The sequence below is a fragment of the Thalassophryne amazonica genome, chromosome 6, assembly GCF_902500255.1.
Source record: "Thalassophryne amazonica chromosome 6, fThaAma1.1, whole genome shotgun sequence".
Lineage (NCBI taxonomy): Eukaryota > Metazoa > Chordata > Actinopteri > Batrachoidiformes > Batrachoididae > Thalassophryne > Thalassophryne amazonica.
The window spans coordinates 57,023,141-57,041,187 of NC_047108.1; the positions used below are offsets into that span (position 1 = coordinate 57,023,141).

At 41.4% G+C, this 18,047-nt stretch overlaps 1 protein-coding gene across 1 annotated transcript in view; it reads right to left on the bottom strand.

Moving 5' to 3' along the window:
* Positions 1 to 18,047, bottom strand: part of LOC117512209 (plexin-A1-like) — a 1,069,160-nt gene that overhangs the window by 810,157 nt on the left and 240,956 nt on the right. The window contains 1 exon segment of the mRNA XM_034172199.1: positions 14,620 to 14,802. Within this exon segment, the coding sequence (XP_034028090.1) occupies positions 14,620 to 14,802 (183 nt within the window).

The following is an 18,047-nucleotide window of genomic DNA, read 5'->3' on the forward strand; positions in this document are numbered from 1 at the left end:
GAAGTCACACAGAAGTCACATTGAATTTACTTGTACCTTTATATTGTGGTGTGTATGCATCATATAGACACAGATCCCAGACAGTAGAGAAGTGGCTTATTCATCACATTTTCGTAAGTCTAATAAATATAAAGGTGACATAATTTCAGGCTGAACACCTCTCCTCACATAAAAGATGAGATTAAATCAAACAGATTTTGATAAACCACAGTTTGAATCAATTACTTATGCATAAAGACAATCATAAATGCACTCAGTTTGGAAAACAATAAATAGTTTTAGCAGTAACCCAAAATATTCCTTTTGTAGTCACATATTAATCTGGTGTTTTACTTCTCTGGTGACCTTTATTTGGTCCCCTGCGTGTTGTTGATATGGACACACTCAGCTGGAAATTTCCTGAAAAAACACAATCAGATCCATTTGATTTCAAATGAAGCAGGAGGTGACTTACATGCACACCGTGTGGTCGGATCAATACGGGTACTTGAGAAGCAAACATGCACAAAAAAGTCCAAAGCCACAGGCAGACACCCATGTATGCAAACAGAGGTGGACTACATGCTGTGTGCATACAAAGCAACGTGGAACTGATGGGTCGCTTGTACTGATAGGAACTCAGTCACTCAGCTCACTATCAAGAGCCTGCTCTTTTGGCTTCCCAGTGGCACCTTGAATATCTTGTTGCTCAAATTAATTTATTACCAAAAATTACGTAAAACTAGATTTGCAAGCAAATATTAAATGTCCAAGCACTCCCTGCCCCATTGCGGATCCAAGCCTGGCCGAAGCAGAGACCACGGAGAAGCCTTGAAGCAAGATCTACATGAATTTTGGAGCATGTTACAGATCTGAAAATCAGAAAAAAAATATGCTTTGCAGTGCCATCTACTGGCGCCATTCTGCCAAATTTAGCACTGTGGTTCTAACAGAGGTCATCCATACACATGCCAAATTTCATGCCATTTGGTTATCCTATTAATGAGAAATTGAATAGTTGTGCTCATAGTCAAAGTCAAAGCAAAAATACTTGCAGAGGGGAAACAAATAAAACTGTCTGGTTGAATTTTTCAGTCATGAAGCAGAGAACATTTTGACACTAATCTGGCCTCTCTGTGTCAAAAATCCAGAGATGAGTTCATAGTGGCTGGCCTATTTTGCATTTTTCAGAACCTCGTGAAAAAGAATATCAAGGTACAAATGAGCAGGGCCTATATCAGTGGAAAGAACTCATTCCGCTAACTGCAACAAACTAAAGTTTTTCTACTTGTGACTGAAATTTAACAATTTATTAGAAGCTGTTTGTCAAAATGCATTTATTATTTATAGCGCCATCTAGTGGTTTTTACTGGACATTTTCTCCTCCTGCTCCGTGCGGTGCAGACAGACAAATGCTGTCACATGTAGTTGAGCAATCATGACCAATCTAAGGGCCCCTTCCACACATAGTACGATTATGTACAAATCTTGGCGACTCATGGCGGAACAGCTCGTATCAGCGAACGATGAAAACATTGAGCCGACAGGCAGGCGTGCATAATCCTGGTGTGACGGTGTCATGTATGCGAAGGTGTCATGCCAGCAGGAACACAGTGCGAGCAGCTGGGACAAGGTGCAACACATCGCGCCGCTGATGTGGAAGAAAATAAAATAAAAACCAGCTGTACAATTAGTGAATGTCACTGGGTTGATATAAATAATACATAAAAGGGGACACAATACAGAAACCCACAGTTAAATAACCCTGATTAAATTAAAAAAAAATGCCACTCAGACAAATTTCCCATCCAGCTTGACAGTGACCGTCTGCAGACTGTTTTTTGTGATTATAATACTAATGGCCACACATTTTCTAAATGCCAAACAAGCGGTGTCAGCTGGAATTTGGCCAACACCTGCCGCGAGAGGGTTCGATGGGCTCTCACAGTGCATACTCTGTCTTTCAGCCACTGACGTGCGGAAATACTTGTAGCAACAGATGTACGAGGTGTCGAAAGCAGCTACGAGTTTACATATTTTGCATACGATTCCTGCTTCATGCGCACTTCATGCACAATTCAACCAAATTCACACTATGTGTGAAGGGACCCTAAGAGCAATTTGATTCGTGAACAACACATCACTATTCACTTATAACTAATGCCAGATTTTAAGGTTCTTATTGCAATACTGTTTTCACTGGTCCAAACAGTATTTTAGCCTTACTCACACAAAGTACTCAAGAAATACGCACATATAAAAAATAAAATAATCTTCCACTACTTTATAGCCACTCAACTACATCTTCTTGTTAACGCTGAGTAGAATGGTAGACATCCTTGAGTGAAATTAAACACAAACAGGTCCATCTTGTCTGGCAGCATGAGCTCCACATAAGACCCAGTGAAAAGATATTGGAAACTGTCAAAATACATGAGCTTCCTGAGCTAAGATTGCTAACATTTCCCCGTATGGAACACATAATGAGTTGTATTTGCTACATGCCAAAACTAAGGACAAGGGAAGCAAGCAAGCAGGCAAGCAGTGAAAAGTAGTTTAAAAACTAAACACTTTAAAAATTCACACATTCACAGCTGATGTTTGTAAATGGGCAGAACCATTTATCAGCAATACAAAGCCAGTGGCCACACTAAAAAGTGCATGAATTGTCAGTTTACCGTTTTAAAAGGACACTGATGATTGCTGTAAGTGCTAAAGAGCACACCTAAACACCAGCTTCAACCCCATTAGATTATGATTTTCAAAATAAAAACATTGCTAGATCAGCTATGATCACAGTGTCAATGTATCAAACAAAAGTCCATAACAAAATGGCATCAAGGTCATAGCTGTAAATCCTTGTATCTGGTTGACTGGTATTTGAAAAGCCAGCTGGTTTCAGGGCTTAAAGACCATGGTTGAAGAAGATAAACTTCAGGGCTCGACAGTTAGACCTGCCTAACTACTCAAGCAAAGTATGCTGAAGCCCCTGGCAATCAAGTTCTGTAACTGTCCTGTCCATCAGACAGGTAAAACAAAACCCATGGATCATACATTAAATGGTTTTACCATATGGATTAAGCATCATTTTAAAACAAAAGTCCTGACTTGTGTGATTTTCAAATATCAACATTTAATTAATTCATTAATCTTGTGAAAACATATTTTTGAGCTTGATAAAACTAAAACTAAAAAAACAAAAATCAGAGTCTTCTCCTTTCTCTGTCCCTGACCATGGCAGTGGCTCTACCTCTGGAGGCCCGTCTTCTTCTTCTAAATGAAACATTGCCATCTATGTCCACTTCTATCTCAGTTACTGTTGTGCATCCATCTGGTTTTTGAAGTCCAGACAACCCACACATTGATCTGGACCACCTGAGACCAATGTACATTCATACTCAGATCTCCCAAGACCAAAGTGACACTGGTTTTGAAATAGGGAAGACCATCTAAAAGCTCTTAGATCAGACCTCTCCAAACCAAGCCCAAAAATAATTAGTATATTGACCATCCGATATAAACACAAAATCAAACCATAGCTAGGCTTAATGGAATGAAACGTATCACTGTACAGGCATCAACATCAACACTTGTCGGACTATCCGGAACAAGTGTAAAATTTGATCGGACAAGCAATATCTAATCGTTGTCCAACTGGACAAGTGGCCTTTTTGTTGTGTGGGCCGCTGAAGAGGAGGTACTGCTGGCCCACCACCACCAGATTGCGCCCTGCTTGGAGTGCGGGCTCCAAGCACGAGAGGGCGTCGGAGCCGCAGGAGTGACAGCTGTCACTTATCAGCACCAGCTGTCACTCATCACCATCACTACAAAGGCCAGACTGCAACTCCACCTCCTCGCCGAGAAATCAGCTACCACTTAGGTAACCTTCTCTGCTGTAATTCTCAGTGATTAAACATTGTTCTGTGTGCAGCCGTTTCCTGTGGCTACAGTCTGAAACTGGATTGGTGGATAGTGTGAGTGCGACGTCTTCGCCTCTCATTCCTTCCAGGGACGTGACTGACAGGAGCTGCACGGGTGATTCTGTTTCTGGAAGTGGAGGTTGTCCCTCCCGGAGGAACTGAGTACGGAGAGATTACTGGGTGTGTATCCACGCACCCACCATTAACTGTTTCTGCCAGCAGTACCAGGTCTGACAGCTGGAGACGGTGGCCACCTGGGACCCAGGACTTGGCGGCTCCGGTGTTCTTCAGATCCGTTGGCAGTGGAGGCCGTGTGGGATCCGGCTCTTCTCTGGACAGATGTCTTCTATCCTCAAGCCTGCCCACACATCACCTTGTGTATGATTGACTGTACTCCTCAACTGCAACTGTCTGTATTCCGTTGTGCAATTCACAACATTAAATTGTTACTTTTGGCTTTATCCATTGTTCGTTCATTACCGCCCCCTGTTGTGGGTCCGTGTCACTACACTTTCACAACACTTTTTTTTGGTTTAAAACATTCAAATTCTTAATTTTCATCGCTCGGAACCAAAATACCTGACCGCTGCCTTTTTGTTTTCTTATTTACATCAGTCTTGTCTCGCACCTTGATCGAAAGCTTTTTCGTTTTTTCCTGCCACTCTCCACGCAGCAGACAATCTGAAAACACGATATCAACATGTGTGCGAGACCACTGTATGGAGAGTGTGTTCGTAGTAGAGGCTGACATTTTTTCGGGAATCCCACGGAATGGGAGCAGGCCCGGCGCCAGAAAAAAAATATTAAGGAGGCGATGAGTTTATCACAAGGGGCGGGGGCGCCCCTCCCAAAAAAAGTGCGCACCGGAGAGTAACTGCCTCTGAGTGTGCGTAATGAATTGGGTACGCTCCAAGAAAGCTCATGTATTTAGGCTACACCGTTGTAAGAGACTGACTGAGTAAGAGTAAAGAGTGATGACAGTATTTTTTAATTATTATTTGAACGTATAGACCCTCGGTCAAGTGATCTCCTGCATACTACAAAACCAAACCAACAACTGATCTGAGAAATGACACGAGACAGTAGATTAACCCCACATACAGCCCTCCATCACAAGCGCAAACACAGAGCAACTGGGCATGACAGTCACACAACGGGTCAAAGATAAACCTTTCATGTAGATATACAGTGGTCCCTCGTTTATCGCGGGAGTTACGTTCTAAAAATAGCTCGCAATAGGCGAAATCCGCGAAGTAGACAGCGTTATTTTTTACAATTATTATAGATGTTTTAAGGCTGTAAAACCCCTCACTACACACTTTATACACTTTTCTCAAACAGGCATTAACATTTTCTCACTTTTCTCTTGTGTGTAAACACTCTCAAAGTTCAAACCTTAGTAGAAAAATAAGACCAACCTGTTTTCAGGCCCAAACATTTGTTTGAGAAATAAAAATAGAACATTTTCCTATAAATAATTATGATGGCTTTGAGAACTAACAAATTTAATTTTAACGATCAACCTACGAGGTTGGACACATAAGAAATTATTAATAGTGACTGACCAGTATTTCACAGTTCCTCTGATCGCGCCTCTTCGTCATGGCGCCGCTTTTTCCACTGAGTCACACCTCGCTACAGGTGTCTTTTTCCGAGTGAAGAACACAGTTATGGGTAGTTGTTGGCGCTCTTTTTTCTTCTGGGCGAGAAGATTCTTATAAACAGACACGCAGAACACAATGCGCGTACTCTCCCTTCGCGGTGCCGCAACAGGTGTCCCGTCATCTCGACAGAACACCGGCCTGCTTGATGAGGACTCAGAGCACAATGCGCTGTATATATAAAAAAAAAAAAAAGCATGCAAAATTGGACTAAAAAAATCTGCGAAACTGCGAGGTGCTATATTTTCCAGTATTTCTTTTTCTTTCTTTTTTATTTTTGATAACTCTCACATCCGAGGGAGCGAGGTTGATGACGTGAGGGGGCGTCGCCCCCAAACACCCCCTCGTGGCGTCGGGTCCGGATGGGAGTCAACTTTGCTATTTATCACATGATTATGATGATACGGGATTAAAAATTCCTGGGAGCAGATGGGAGCGGGAACCAAGGTTTTAGGTAGCGAGCAATCCTGCTGTCATTTGAGCGGTCAATTTTTGAAAAAAACGCCAAAAAATAGCAGGTGGCTTTGCTTAAAGCTGTCTAAAATTAAAACTGGGTCTGATTGCTGCAGCCGTCTGTGTGTGTGAGTGTTTGTGTGTGTGCGCATGCGCGTGAGTTGGCTGGCTGCGAGGAGGGAGAGGAGGGGGGGCGGGGGAGGAGCGCGCTGAGCACAGTGTTAAACTGTGGCGCTGCCTTTATTTCTGTCTGGACTGTTCTGACGGTACGTCTTGTTCACACCATGTGCACGTGTCGTTGACAGTTATACTGAAATTATGAGATGAAATAAATTGGTCAAAATTTCTTAAAATGAGAATATATGAATGAACAGAATAAAAATCACACACGTATGTTTTAAAAAAAAACCTGATGTGTAGAAACTCTGCAGTGATGTTCAGAAGCAGAAATCACATAAAGGAGCTGAGAACTCTGAACTTTAACTTTAGTCAGAATAAAAATACAAGCTGCTGATTTTTATTTTCAAAATTATTAGGCTGCAGCTCTGCGTTTCATTTATTTCAAAGTAAGTTACTGCTTATTTTCAAAAATCACGAGTCAAATCAGTCTGCATTGTTCAGCTTTTCCTGCACGTTTGTGTATTTTTTCCATCTTTATAAGAGTTTGATTTTTGTGTTTGTTATACTAAAAAGTTTTAAAAAACAATAAAATGTTAACACTTTTCCTTATAGCAGTTCTTTAATTTCAGAAATGGAACAGAAACAAACACAAAAGAAAAAAGTAGGGACTGTATGTAAAATGAAGATGAAAATAAAAATGTTGTTATATTCCCAGTTTCTCCACTCAGACCCACAGAGGTCAAACATTCTTCCAAACTTGTCTGGCTTCCCTCACTTGTTTTCTTCCAGCATGGACATTTAGTTTTTGAGAACTGCCTACCTGACACAGATTTAGTACCACACTGTTTGTATTTCTGAATGATTGATGTAAATAAAGTCTAAGAAATATTCAGTGAGTTGGAAATGTTCATGTATTCATCCTCTGACATTTCCCAAGAAAACTGTCTGTAAATATTATTAACTAATTCTTCCAATAACAATATGTCCCAACCTTTTTTTTTCTTGGAAAATGCTGCAGGCCTTAATTGTAGGAATGGATATATATTAACAAAAATAAATAAAAATAAAGCTGATCTCACAAAACATGAAATATGTTGGTTTCATACAGTCTGCAGTTACATAAATAGAAGACAAAGTAAATGTCAGGATCATTACATGTCCATCACCACCACATTTTGAAAAACTATAAGACCACAGGCTATGTATTATTTATGTTTTTTGTCTTTTAGTGACTTTTTTTTATTTTTTAATTTGGACTAAGGCAATAAGTGCATCCCTGTATTACCACAGATGAACTGTTTCTGTTGCCACATCTTCTGAAATAAAATTACAAAATTTTACCACCCACACAGGAGAGTGACAGTATTAACTTTTTCATGTAGTGATATGTCACAGCAAAGTAGAAGTGATAAATATTTAATCTGAATCTCAGTCCCAGAAAATGTTGAAATGTAATGATTTTTCTATTTCAGCTGCAATTCTTATTTTGAATCAGAATCACCTTTATTGTCATTGCACAGCAATCAACACAACAAAATTTGCTTGTGCATCCTCAAAAACAATGACCACCCTCAAACACACACCCATACACATACTTCAATCAAAAAAAAAAAAAAACAACATCAGGAGATTGGGGGGGCAAGCTTGGAGACAAACTCGTATTGCGCTGATCCCATATTGTCATTGTCCCATATTACACTATCCCATACTGCACATGTCCCATATTGCACGTAACCCTCCAAAACATCAATTAACAATAAAAATTACCCAACTTAATAAAACCCCTTAAATAGCTTAAACACAGTAATAAATATACCTAAAATTAAAAATAGTTAAAAACAATTAAATTGGAATTGGAATATTAAAGTTAAAGTACTTACAAACAAAAGAAGTATGACAGGTTTTTATTAAGTGACAAGACAGAGCAAAGTATATGTGATAAATATTTAATCTGAATCTCACTCGCGGTTGTCCGGACAACCAGACAACTGCCAGAGTTACTTGTTCTATGGACAAGTACACTAAAAAGCTTAATGTCAATGCCTGGCTGTAGGATAAGGATCAAACATGAAATCAAATTACAATTAAGCAGGGACCATCAGACTTTTATTAAAATAAACAGTTTGGCATTTGTGCCTTAAAATGAGTCATTAATTAATACTTTTCATCCATTTTTTCCTCTCTGTGTGTATAAAATGGTCAGACCACCCAAGACCAAAGCAACATTGGTGTCAGGACCAGTTAGAAGCAACCAACTGTCAGCTGGGATCAACTAGACCACCAAATACTGACTGATTTCTGGTGGTCGAGTTTCAGGATGGTTTGTACTCTCACTTTATCTCCAAAAGCTTTTGAAGCTGTTTTTGGTCTTCATGAAGGTGCTAAAGTGCATAAGAAAATGGTTTTAACTGATTACAATAATATGCAAGGCTTTGAGAGAAGGTTTGCCTGAATGATAACAAAAAAGAACAATGATACATTTTGATGAGTGACTGGAAGAGGAGTTGAAAGGCCAATGGAGCTTCAACTTCTCAATCCATTTGTGGGTTATTTTCTACATCAGCACTAAACGTTTCTGTTTCTTTTGAAATGCAATTTTGTGTGCCATCCATACACATGCCATATGTCATGCCATTCGGTTAGCCTATTAATGAGACAACCCATCATAAATTAAATGGCTGTGTACATGGTCAAAATCAAACCAACAAACTTGCAAACAGAGGAAAACAATGGACCACTTCTGTTCACATTTTCCACAGTCATGAAGCAGAGAACATTTTGACACCAATCTGGCCTTTCTGTGTCAAAAATCCAGAGACTAGTTCATGTCACCCTATTTTGCATATTTCAGAATTTTGCAAAAAAAAAAAAAAAAAACTACCAAGGCACAAATGAGTGGGTCTATACTAGTGGAAAAAAGAACATTCCACTGATCACAACAATAAAAATTTTTCCTATGTGTGACTGAAATTTCACTTTATTGGAAGTTATTTTTGTCAAAACTTATTTATAGTGCCACCTAGAGGTTGGAGGATATGGCTAAGTTGTTCTGTGCCCTACAAAAATCCCAAATTTCATGCCAATTGGTAATCCCATTATTGAGAATACCCATCATTAATTAAATAGCATCACATATGGTCAAACTCAAAGTTAATAAACCTGTAAACAAAGTAAAAAAAAAAAAAAAAAATCACATTTTTCAGAGTCACACTCCAGAGAATGTTTTGACACCAATCTGGACTTTTTGTGTCAAAAATCCAGAGATGATTTCATGCCGGCCTATTTTGCATATTGCACAAATTACAAAAAAGCTATCTTTGTACAAAGAGGTGAGGTCTATCCCATTGGAAAGAGTTTAATCCACTGATTGCAACAGTATAAATGCTTCAGATGTGTGACTGACAGATCGGAATTGATTAGAAGTTGATTTTTTGAAAGCACTTTTATTATTTACAGTGCAACCTAACCTTTATATATATATATATACACACACACACACACTCAACAAAAATATAAACACAACACTTTTGGTTTTGCTCCCATTTTGTATGAGATGAACTCAAAGATCTAAAACTTTTTCCACATACACAATATCACCATTTCCCTCAAATATTGTTCACAAACCAGTCTAAATCTGTGATAGTGAGCACTTCTCCTTTGCTGAGATAATCCATCCCACCTCACAGGTGTGCCATATCAAGATGCTGATTAGACACCATGATTAGTGCACAGGTGTGCCTTAGACTGTCCACAATAAAAGGCCACTCTGAAAGGTGCAGTTTTATCACACAGCACAATGCCACAGATGTCGCAAGATTTGAGGGAGCGTGCAATTGGCATGCTGACAGCAGGAATGTCAACCAGAGCTGTTGCTCGTGTATTGAATGTTCATTTCTCTACCATAAGCCGTCTCCAAAGGCGTTTCAGAGAATTTGGCAGTACATCCAACCAGCCTCACAACCGCAGACCACATGTAACCACACCAGCCCAGGACCTCCACATTCAGCATGTTCACCTCCAAGATCGTCTGAGACCAGCCACTCGGACAGCTGCTGAAACAATCGGTTTGCATAATCAAAGAATTTCTGCACAAACTGTCAGAAACCGTTTCAGGGAAGCTCATCTGCATGCTCGTCGTCCTCATCAGGGTCTCGACCTGACTCCAGTTCGTCGTCATAACCGACTTGACTAGGCAAATGCTCACAATCGCTGGCGTTTGGCACGTTGGAGAGGTGTTCTCTTCACGGATGAATCCCGGTTCACACTGTCCAGGGCAGATGGCAGACAGCGTGTGTGGCGTCATGTGGGTGAGCGGTTTTCTGATGTCAATGTTGTGGATCGAATGGCCCATGGTGGCGGTGGGGTTATGGTATGGGCAGGCGTCTGTTATGGACGAAGAACACAGGTGCATTTTATTGATGGCATTTTGAATGCACAGAGATACCGTGACGAGATCCTGAGGCCCATTGTTGTGCCATACATCCAAGAACATCACCTAATGTTGCAGCAGGATAATGCACGGCCCCATGTTGCAAGGATCTGTACACAATTCTTGGAAGCTGAAAATGTCCCAGTTCTTGCATGGCCGGAATACTCACTGGACATGTCACCCATTGAGCATGTTTGAGATTCTCTGGACCGGCGTATACGACAGCGTGTACCAGTTCCTGCCAATATCCAGCAACTTCGTACAGCCATTGAAGAGGAGTGGACCAACATTCCACAGGCCACAATTGACAACCTGATCAACTCTATGCGAAGGAGATGTGTTGCACTGCATGAGGCAAATGGTGGTCACACCAGATACTGACTGGTATCCCCCCCCAATAAAACAAAACTGCACCTTTCAGAGTGGCCTTTTATTGTGGACAGTCTAAGGCACACCTGTGCAGTAATCATGGTGTCTAATCAGCATCTTAATATGGCACACCTGTGAGGTGGGAAGGATTATCTCAGCAAAGGAGAAGTGCTCACTATCACAGATTTAGACTGGTTTGTGAACAATATTTGAGGGAAATGGTGATATTGTGTAGGTGGAAAAAGTTTTAGATCTTTGAGTTCATCTCATACAAAATGGGAGCAAAACCAAAAGTGTTGCGTTTATATTTTTGTTGAGTGTATATATATATACGAGGTCTATTAGAAAAGTATCCGACCTTATTATTTTTTTCAAAAACCATATGGATTTGAATCACGTGTGATTGTGTCAGACAAGCTTGAACCCTCGTGCGCATGCGTGAATTTTTCCACGCCTGTCGGTTGTGTCATTCGCCTGTGAGCAGGCTTTGAGTGAGGAGTGGTCCAGCCCCCTCGGCGGATTTTCATTGTCAGGAAATGGCGGAATGATTTGGGCTTTTTTTCCATCAGAATTTTTTCAGAAACTGTTAGAGACTGGCAGCTGGAAACCATTCGAAAAATTTATCTGGCTTTCGGTGAAAATTTTACGGGCTTCACAGAGAATAAGGACTGTTACTACAGCTTTAAGGGCGGCTTTAAGGATGGCTTTAAGGACGCTCGGCACGCTGCGCTCCATGCCACCATCGAGAGCCACAAACCACCGGATCATTTATAAATAGATTGCTCTGTGGAGCCGGGACCTTCATGTGCACTTTCTCTGGTTATCACAAGAGCTGGACATCAAACATTTTCCGGCAGATTTCTCTTTTAACAAGAGATTTTGTCATGGAAAGCCGAGCGGTGGCTTTGTGCGTCACAACCGATTTGCTGATGGAGCGAGACAAAGGAACACCTCCATTTTGGTCTCACAGGACGGCTTTGAGATGCCGTTCAGACAGCTGTCGGTTCCATCGAGTGATTATCCGAGAAATTGTGGACGTGCCTGGAAATGCCAGAACATGTCATGTGAGGCTTCATCACGGTGTTGCTTTGCGCCATGTGGCACCGCCGCGACGCACAGAATTCCTCCGCACGTCTGTCTCAATGTGCCGAAAAAGTGCTGATGTCCACGTCTTTTCACAATTCCTTTGCTAGTCAGACGACGTCCCGGATAAAACACAGCGTCCAGTTTGGAAATGAACGGCACATTCCACTGTTACAGGAGTTTTTGTCATGGAAAGAGGAGCGGAGGCTTCGCGAGCGGAGAGGCGCACAACAACGCCGTGATGAAGCCTCATGGGACATGTTCTGGCATGTCCAGGCACATCCACAATTTCTCGGATAATCACTCGATGGAAAAACCACCGACAGCTGTCTGAACGCCATCTCAAAGCCGTCCTGTGAGACCAAAACGGAGCTGGTTTTATCTCGCTCCATCAGCAAATTGGTCGTGACGTGCAAAGCCTCCGCTCAGCTTTCCATGACAAATCTCTTGTTAAAAGTGAAATCTGACGGAAAATGGTTGATGTCCAGCTCTTGTGATAACCAGAGAAAGTGCACACGATGGTCCCTGCTCCACAGAGCCATCCGTTTAGAAATGATCCGGTGGTTTGTGGCTCTCGATGGCGGCACAGAGCGCAGCGCGCCAAGCGTCCTTAAAGCCGTCCTTAAAGCTGTAGTAACAGTCCTTATTCTCTGCGAAGCCCGTAAAATTTTCACTGAAAGCCAGATAAATTTTTCGAATGGTTTCCAGCTGCCAGTCTCTAACAGTTTCTGAAAAAATTCTGATGGAAAAAAAGCCCAAATCATTCCGCCATTTCCTGACAATGAAAATCCGCTGAGGGGGTGGACCAATCCTCACTCAAAGCCTGCTCACAGGCGAATGACGCAACCGACAGGCGTGGAAAAACTCACGCATGCGCACGAGGGTTCAAGCTTGTCTGACACAATCACACGCGATTCAAATCCATATGGTTTTTGAAAAAAATAATAAGGTCGGATACTTTTCTAATAGACCTCGTATATACCAAGAAATCCAGCCCATTGTCATATATATATATATATATATATATATATATATATATATATATATATATATATATATATATATATATATATATATATATATATGAATGCAATCCTGTGAATCACTAAACTAGTATTTAGTTGTATAACCACAGTTTTTCATGATTTCTTCACATCTGCAAGGCATTGATTTTGTTGGTTTGGAACCAAGATTTTGCCCGTTTACTAGTGTGCTTTGGGTCATTGTCTTGTTGAAACACCCATTTCAAGGGCATGTCCTCTTCAGCATAAGGCAACATGACCGCTTCAAGTATTTTGACATATTCAAACTGATCCATGATACCTGGTATGCGATATATAGGCCCAGCATCATAGTAGGAGAAACATGCCCATATCATGATGCTTGCACCACCATGCTTCACTGTCTTCACTGTGAACTGTGGCTTGAATTCAGAGTTTGGGGGTCATCTCACAAACTGTCTGAGGACCTTGGACCCAAAAAGAACAATTTTACTCTCATCAGTCCACAAAATATTCCTCCATTTCTCTGTAGGCCAGTTGATGTGTTCTTTGGCAAATTGCAACCTCTTCTGCACATCTTTTATTTAACAGAGGGACTTTGCGGTGGATTCTTGCAAATAAATTAACTTCACACAGGCGTCTTCTAACTGTCAAAGCACTTACAGGTAACTCCAGACTGTCTTTGATCATCCTGGAGCTGATCAATGGGTGAGCCTTTGCCATTCTGGTTATTCTTCTATCCATTTTGATGGTTGTTTTCCATTTTCTTCCACGCGTCTCTGTCTTTTTTTGTCCATTTTAAAGCATTGGAGATCACTGTAGATGAACAGCCTATAATGTTTTGCACCTGCATATAATTTTTCCCCTCTCCAATCAACTTTTTAATCAAACTACGCTGTTCTTATGAACAATGTCTTGAACATCCCATTTTCCTCAGGCTTTCAAAGAGAAAAGCATGTTCAACAGGTGCTGGCTTCATCCTTAAATAGGGGACACCTGATTCACACCTGTTTGTTCCACAAAACTGACGAACTCACTGACTGAATGCCACACTACTATTATTGTGAACACCCCCTTTTGTACTTTTTTTTTACTAATAGCCCAATTTCATAGCCTTAAGAGTGTGCATATCATGATTGCTTGCTCTTGTTGGATTTGTGAGAATCTACTGAATCTACTGGTACCTTGTTTTCCATGTAACAATAAGAAATATACTCAAAACCTGGATTAATATTTTTAGTCACATAGCACTACTATTATTCTGAACACTACTACTGTATGTGTTGGGGAAGATGAATTTCTGTACCTACTTGTCTTGAGGGTGATTCTAAAAGTTAATGTATATAATGAAATTATTTCATGTAATAGCTGAAATGGGTGCTTCAACAGAACAGGCCTATAAACTTCATTATCATTTACATAATACATGACAATAGAAATACTATGAAGTTTTTGCATAACAACAGCAATACTGCAATTACTTCAAACAGTATGGAGAGGACAGTATGAATACTGAAAAAAACTCAGCAATTTTTTATGGATATGTAGAGGTTCTATCAGCCACTTCAGCCACACAAGTACCACATACACTCTGCAGTATTTACCTTCTTAATGCGTCCACTGCGAGTGCTGGTGAATGCTACTGTGTGTCCACGGTAGTCATAGGCCACCACGGCGGTCATGCCATCATCCTTGTCCACGTACAGCGGGATACCCTCAATGGCTGTTGTGCCCCCTAGAGGCTGGTTGAAGTCTTGTCCGCAGAAATTATCGTCTATCTGCAATGGCTGGAAGGAAAACAAGAGGAGAGAAGGCCATTAACTTTACATTAACACTTTTTAAATCCCTTTTCTCGTTAAACCAACATTAATTCTTAAAGGAGGAGGGGATTTTTGATCTCTTCGGCAGTTAGTAGACATTTTATGGTGCTGGACAGAAGCCAGCCCACTGCAGATTTAGTGTGAAATGATGTGAAATTAATGAGCATCAGTGGAATAGTCAGCTTGAATTTCATCAACTCTACTTTTCCTCAGTTTGTGTAATACAGACTGATAAAGGGAAAAAGGTGACATTTGTAATCAAGTACTGTATAGAAAATAGTGCTTCAACAACTGCTCAAATTCAGGCCTTTGGAAATACCAATCGTTATAAACAGTGAGTGGTATGTGTAGTGCTACCAAATATCTATAAATTTACCTTTTTTTAGACTTTACTTGAGCAAGTCACCCAGGTAGACTTTACTGTATATTGAGCAAGGTATTTTAACATTTTTAATTTTTATTTCTTTATCCATCTAACAGAAGGCTGTCTGGAATCAATTTACGAGTGAATGCGGTCGACACACAGGCACACACACACAAAATGTGCCTAGTGCTCTCTGGCAATCATCGCCTATCTGCTTGTGACATACATGGAAGAAAACAGCTTAAGCTAGCGAACAACCCCATATATATATATATATATATATATATATATATATATATATATATATATATATATATATATATATATACATATACGAGGGCTGTCAATAAAGTAACGGTCCTTTTTATTTTTTTCAAAAACTATATGGATTTCATTCATATGTTTTTACGTCAGACATGCTTGAACCCTCGTGCGCATGCGTGAGTTTTTCCACGCCTGTCGGTGACGTCATTCGCCTGTGAGCACTCCTTGTGGGAGGAGTCGTCCAGCCCCTCGTCGGAACTCCTTTGTCTGAGAAGTTGCTGAGAGACTGGCGCGTTGTTTGATCAAAATTTTTTCTAAACCTGTGAGACACATCGAAGTGGACACGGTTCGAAAAATTAAGCTGGTTTTCAGTGAAAATTTTAACGGCTGATGAGAGATTTTGAGGTGATACTGTCGCTTTAAGGACTTCCCACGGTGCGAGACGTCGCTCAGCGCTCTCAGCCGCCGTCGTCAGCCTGTTCAAGCTGAAAACCTCCACATTTCAGGCTCTATTGATCCAGGACGTCGTGAGAGAACAGAGAAGTTTCAGAAGAAGTCGGTTTCAGCATTTTATCCGGATATTCCACTGTTAAAGGAGATTTTTTTAATGAAAGACGTGCGGACGGGTCCACGCGTCGGGACGCAGCCGACGCGGCGGCACAGGAAAAACACCTCCGTGTTGATAACCATTTGTAAAATCCAGGTGGCTTTTGATGGCTTTCAGTGGAGTAAGTATATGAGAAATTGTTTAACAGGCAGGACATGTTCCAACTTGTCCTTAAGGCTTTCAACAGAGGTGTTTTTCCTGTGGCGGAGCGTCGCGGCAGCTGCGTCCCGACGCGCGGACCCGTCCGCACGTCTTTCATTAAAAAAATCTCCTTTAACAGTAGAATATCCGGATAAAATGCTGAAACCGACTTCTTCTGAAACTTCTCTGTTCTCTCACGACGTCCTGGATCAATAGAACCTGAAATGTGGAGGTTTTCAGCTTGAACAGGCTGACGACAGCGGCTGAGAGCGCTGCACGACGTCTCGCACCGTGGGAAGTCCTTAAAGCGACAGAATCACCTCAAAATCTCTCATCAGCCCTTAAAATTTTCACTGAAAACCAGCTTAATTTTTCGAACCGTGTCCACTTCGATGTGTCTCACAGGTTTAGAAAAAATTTTGATCGAACAAAGAGCCAGTCTCTCAGCAACTTCTCAGACAAAGGAATTCCGACGAGGGGCTGGACGACTCCTCCCACAAGGCGTGCTCACAGGCGAATGACGTCACCGACAGGCGTGGAAAAACTCACGCATGCGCACGAGGGTTCAAGCATGTCTGACGTAAAAACATATGAATGAAATCCATATAGTTTTTGAAAAAAATAAAAAGGACCATTACTTTATTGACAGCCCACGTATATATAACATCTGGGTGAAAGAGGCATCACACAACACCAAAGCCAAGTAGGTGGTGGACCACAGAGCACACCTCAGCCACCACTCAGAACATGAGCCAGTCAATATCACGAAGGCACCAGGTCCTGATATGAGCCACAGCTACTGGCTGAAGAAGTTAACAGTGCTCCATGTGCACCTGGCAGTGCAAATGGGTGGGCTACTAACAGTAGATGCTCACCCACACTGGCTAAAACTAGATGGGACAATTCTGATCACGAAGGATGCCCACAAGGATACAACACTGTCAAACTGCAGCCAATGACTTGCCTCTCCACAACATGGAAGCTTCTATCAGGCATCACAGCAGCCAAGTTGAGAGGACACACCCATAAGCACAGATCAGAAGGCCATTGAAAATAATACCAGAAATCCAGCAGCCCCAGCCACTGGTTTACCAAGCAGTACACCAGGAATCGAAGACCAGGCAGACCAACCTGAGCACAGCCTGGATTGACTACAGGCAGTCATATGACTCAATGGGTCACACATGGATGGTGGAGTGCTTGGCACTATACAAGGCAAACAGTGCACTGAAAACCTTCATCAGGAACTCCATGGGACTGTGGAAGACATCACTGGAGGCCAACTCCAAGGCAATCTCACAAGTCACCATTAAGTGCAGAATATACCAAGATGATACACTGTCCCCGCTTATATTCTGCATAGGCCTCAACCCCTTAAATCAGCTCATCACAAAGTGTGGCTTCAGATATTGATTCAGGAGTGGAGTAACCGTCAGCCACCTCCTATACATGGATGACATCAAGCTGAATGCTAACAGTGAGGGAGACATTGACTCACTGATCACCAGACTCTAGAACAAGGGAATATAATTCAGAGTGGACAACTGTGGATGAATCATGGTTAAGACGTAAGGTAATCTGGCCACAGGGAGTGGAGTTGCAAGCATACAGGATAACAAGTACCCAGGAGCCCTACAGATACAAGAAGGTCAGCCACATCAAAATACATCCAGAAAGTAGCACAGCCAGTGAGAAGACAGCTCAGTAGCAGGAATTAATTCTGAGCCATCAATACATAAACTCTACCTTTCTTCAGATACTCAACTGGAATAATAAATTGGCCACAGGAGGAGACAGTATGCAAAGACATGATAACGCATCACAAGGCACAAAGGT